Genomic DNA, 3,440 nt, shown 5'->3' on the forward strand with positions numbered 1-3,440 from the left:
CAGGATCCCTCCCAGCTCTGCCATTCCCTGGTCCAGGATCCCTCCCATGTTCTAAGGGCCCTCCCAGCTCTGACAGTCTGTATTCTCTAAATCCTATGTGCTCCTGAGTCAGATTTCCTGCCAAGGCCCTGGTTCACGTGGAATCTGAACAAGTAACACGGTCCCTGGGGGGAGGAGACCGAGGGCTCTGTGGGCACCTGGGAGGCACAAAGCCAGATCTCTACTGAATTTTGCAGGGCTCCTCCACAACTGTTTTGAGAACTACCATGTGGCCTTCTACTTTGCCGGCGTGCCCCCCATGATTGGAGGCATCATCCTCTTCTTTGTGCCACTGTTCCACCGGAAAACGCCCAATAAGCAGGAGATGGACTCCAGCAAGGACAAGATGCTGGCCTCGGACACCATCATGAACGGAGAGCTGCTGCCCGGGGTCCCTGCCACAGAGGCTCACATCTAACACCCTGCCCCTCCCCCGCCCCGTGCCTGCCTTCCCCTGGCATTCCCCCTCTGGCCTCCAGCACCTCTCCCTCAGCCCAGCCCCGGGCATTTCCTGCACCCTCTCGGGTGCTCTGTGGTCATTAGCCAAGTGGCTTTTCTTTTGCCTTTTGGATTTTCTCATCTCCCAGTGAAGTCGGAGAGGTATGTTAACATCCTGGCCCTGGCCTGGAGGCCACTGGTGGAAGCCAACTTCTCGTAGTGGTCCCTCTGGTCCCAGGAGCCTTTGGGGCAGATCCAGGCCCCCGGGTGCTGACAGGTTAGTCACCCACATGGTCCATCGATCTTTGGGAATAGTGGGGAAGGAACAAATTCAGATGTCATTGAACACTAGAGTACCCCACGACTCTCCTCGAGCTATCGGGAGCCCCTTCCTAGTGGCTCTGAGCACAGCAGCGGGAGGCTTTGACGGTTGGCCCTTGGAGGCAGTTGCTTCTTTCTTCTCCTGTTACTCCGCTTCTTCCCCTCCCTTCTTCCTTTGTTTCTTCTTGTTACAGGGTGCTGGGACAGAGGAGTGATCCAGCCAACTGACAAGTGTCTATTAAGTGCCAGGAACTGTTCTAGGTGCTAGGCCATGCCCTTCCAAATACGGGGTGATCCATCCCACTCCATCCCATCCCACCAGCACCAAATCCACTCAGTGACATACATGGCTCTGTGTGGACCAAGATCAGTCACAATAGAGGCTGATCCCTTCTTATGTTTTCCCCACACGCAGAACAAGGGGGCATTGGACTTTCTTGTATCTCTGAGGTTTCACCTGATTCGAAATCTTTGAATTCCACAAACCACATTTTCCTGGGGTGAGGATGGGACAGGTAGAGCTTCTACTCTTTGACTGTTGATCCTCATGGATCCTCTGGATGCCAGGGTCTGAGTTGGCTGGGGAAGAAAAGGCTGTCCTCCAGGAACACCTCCTCTGCCTCGCATCTCAAGCCCAGCAATCCTTGGGCCCACTGGGAGCTCTGTCACCTGCTGCCACCAATGGTGCTCGGCAAGTGGCAGGAGCCTGGCTGTTCCAAACCTTTTAACATTGGCCTGCACGGGGCGAATGCAGGCCTAGGCCTCTGCTGTCCTCATTCAGAAACCTCTGGCCAGTGCTGTGGTCATCCCTCCCTTCATCCCTCCCTTCATCCCTAGGCTGGACCCCTTCCATAAACATGTAGCAGAGGGGGAGATCCAGAGTTAATTCAGACCATTACCAAGGAGACAACTGACCTTCTCCAATCTAGACTGACCTCAGAAACCTTGCCCCAGGTCCTCGTGCCTCCCTTCTCTAGTTACTACAAGAAGCCCTGTGTACATAACTCTTTGCTCAGAGCTAAGTCCTGCACCAACTCCATTAAGAATATAAAATCCAAGCCCCCGGTTGGTCGTCAACTAATCTCATCTTGGTGAAGTCCCTCCCCCTCTCTGAGGCTCAATTTCCTCTCGTGAAAGTATTTGTCAGCTCTGTCTAGAAACCTATCTCTGACTCTGTAATGACAAGTCAGCATTATGGGGAAAGGGCTGCCCCTGGGCCCGGGCCTAGAGCTGTACCCCAGTCATCTGTAGGGAATGTCTAGAACTAAAGGAGGTGGGTGGAAGGGTTTCATAAGACAACAGAGAACCATTCTTTCTTCCTGCCCCTTAAGTAGTTTAGGGGCAAATTCATTTGCCTCCATCCTGACCCCACTGCCACACTGGAGCTTTCTGGGTGCCTCTGTTTAGGCGGTGGAAGGAGGGAGCTGGCATTTCCCCAGCAGTGAGGGGCGCCCAGGCGAGAGTCTGACCCTAACTAATGCAGGCACAAAAGCTGCCAGGAATAGCCAGCCCTGGCCTCGGCCTCTCTCTGTGAAGCAGATGCCAGCTTCTTGCCCCTGCCCAGGCCCTGGGCAGCAGGCCTGCTGAATACTGCCCCAAATGCCCCTGGGCTGAGAACAAAGGGAACCATCAGAGCCACTTGAAGACTTGCTCATTAGGCTTGGAACAGCCACCCTAGGGCCCCTTCCCGGCCTCTCTCCACTTGGGCCTCTGGCCTCTGGCTTTGTGTCTTAATGTGTGCATCCCTGAGTCCCCACACTGGCTGGTGCTCTGGAGCATCATTAGTGTGGCAGTGAATGAGGGCCCCTGGGGCCTTTGCCCCTTCTGCCCTCTGGGCCATGAGGGCAGGGAAGGGCCTTGGGGGCCCCTACAGATTTCCTCCTGGACCCTGGCTTGTCTGAAACAAAACCACTCAACCAAACATGGGAAAGAGACAATCCCACGCTGAAGTGGTTTTCCAAACCACGAAGTTTTACTTTACAAACTGGCAGCCAGGAGAGCGTTGGCCAGGACAAGGGTTGGCGCCTACCTTCTTCCCAGTCCAGGGCCCTCAGCCCCTTTGGCTAGGTACACCCCCCCCCCCGTCTCCCCGCCCCTTTTCCGGCAGCCTGATATCATGGAAAGAACACTGGATTTGAAGTCCAAAAAGCTGCCGTTGAATCCCAGCTTTGTCACTGTGTGACCTTGAGAGAGTCCCTTCCCCTCTTCTAGGCCTCAGTTTCCTCACCTTTAAAATGAGAGGGTTGAAGTAGATGATCTCTAAGGGCCCAAAATCCTATAATCTGTAGCAACAGAAACATTCCAGGCCTAAGACCTGTTAAGCCTTGCTGAACTAGAAGGGTGGGCAGAGGAGGAATGAGATAACACGGGGTTTTGTTTTGAATGCTTGGAGACTTCCTGCCTACCAAGGGCCTTCTGTTTCTGCCTGGCAAGAAGGCAGGCTTCCTGATACCTGTGACCCTGGGAACTTACCAGTAATGGCTGCTGGTAACTTAAGAGCAGCTCTCTGGCCACCCCTAGGCCCAGATTCATCACTGAGAACAGTCTCATCCTATACCTGTCTCACCCTGACCCCCTCCTCCACAAAGAGGGCCAGCCCCCTTGGCCTTCCTGCTGGCCCAACGGTGGCCGTGCTGACTGAT

General features: G+C 54.7%; 1 protein-coding gene across 1 annotated transcript in view; it reads left to right on the top strand.

Moving 5' to 3' along the window:
• Window positions 1-2,989, top strand: part of SLC16A2 (solute carrier family 16 member 2) — a 103,734-nt gene extending 100,745 nt beyond the window's left edge. Inside the window, exon 6 of the mRNA XM_027839508.1 lies at window positions 237-2,989. Coding sequence (XP_027695309.1) covers window positions 237-457 — 221 coding nt within the window. The 3' untranslated portion in view covers window positions 458-2,989. The remainder of the gene's footprint in view (window positions 1-236) is intronic.
• Window positions 2,990-3,440: the final 451 nt, after the last annotated feature.

This window comes from Vombatus ursinus, unplaced genomic scaffold (assembly GCF_900497805.2).
Source record: "Vombatus ursinus unplaced genomic scaffold, bare-nosed wombat genome assembly UNPS02004691.1, whole genome shotgun sequence".
Classification (NCBI taxonomy): Eukaryota; Metazoa; Chordata; class Mammalia; order Diprotodontia; family Vombatidae; genus Vombatus; species Vombatus ursinus.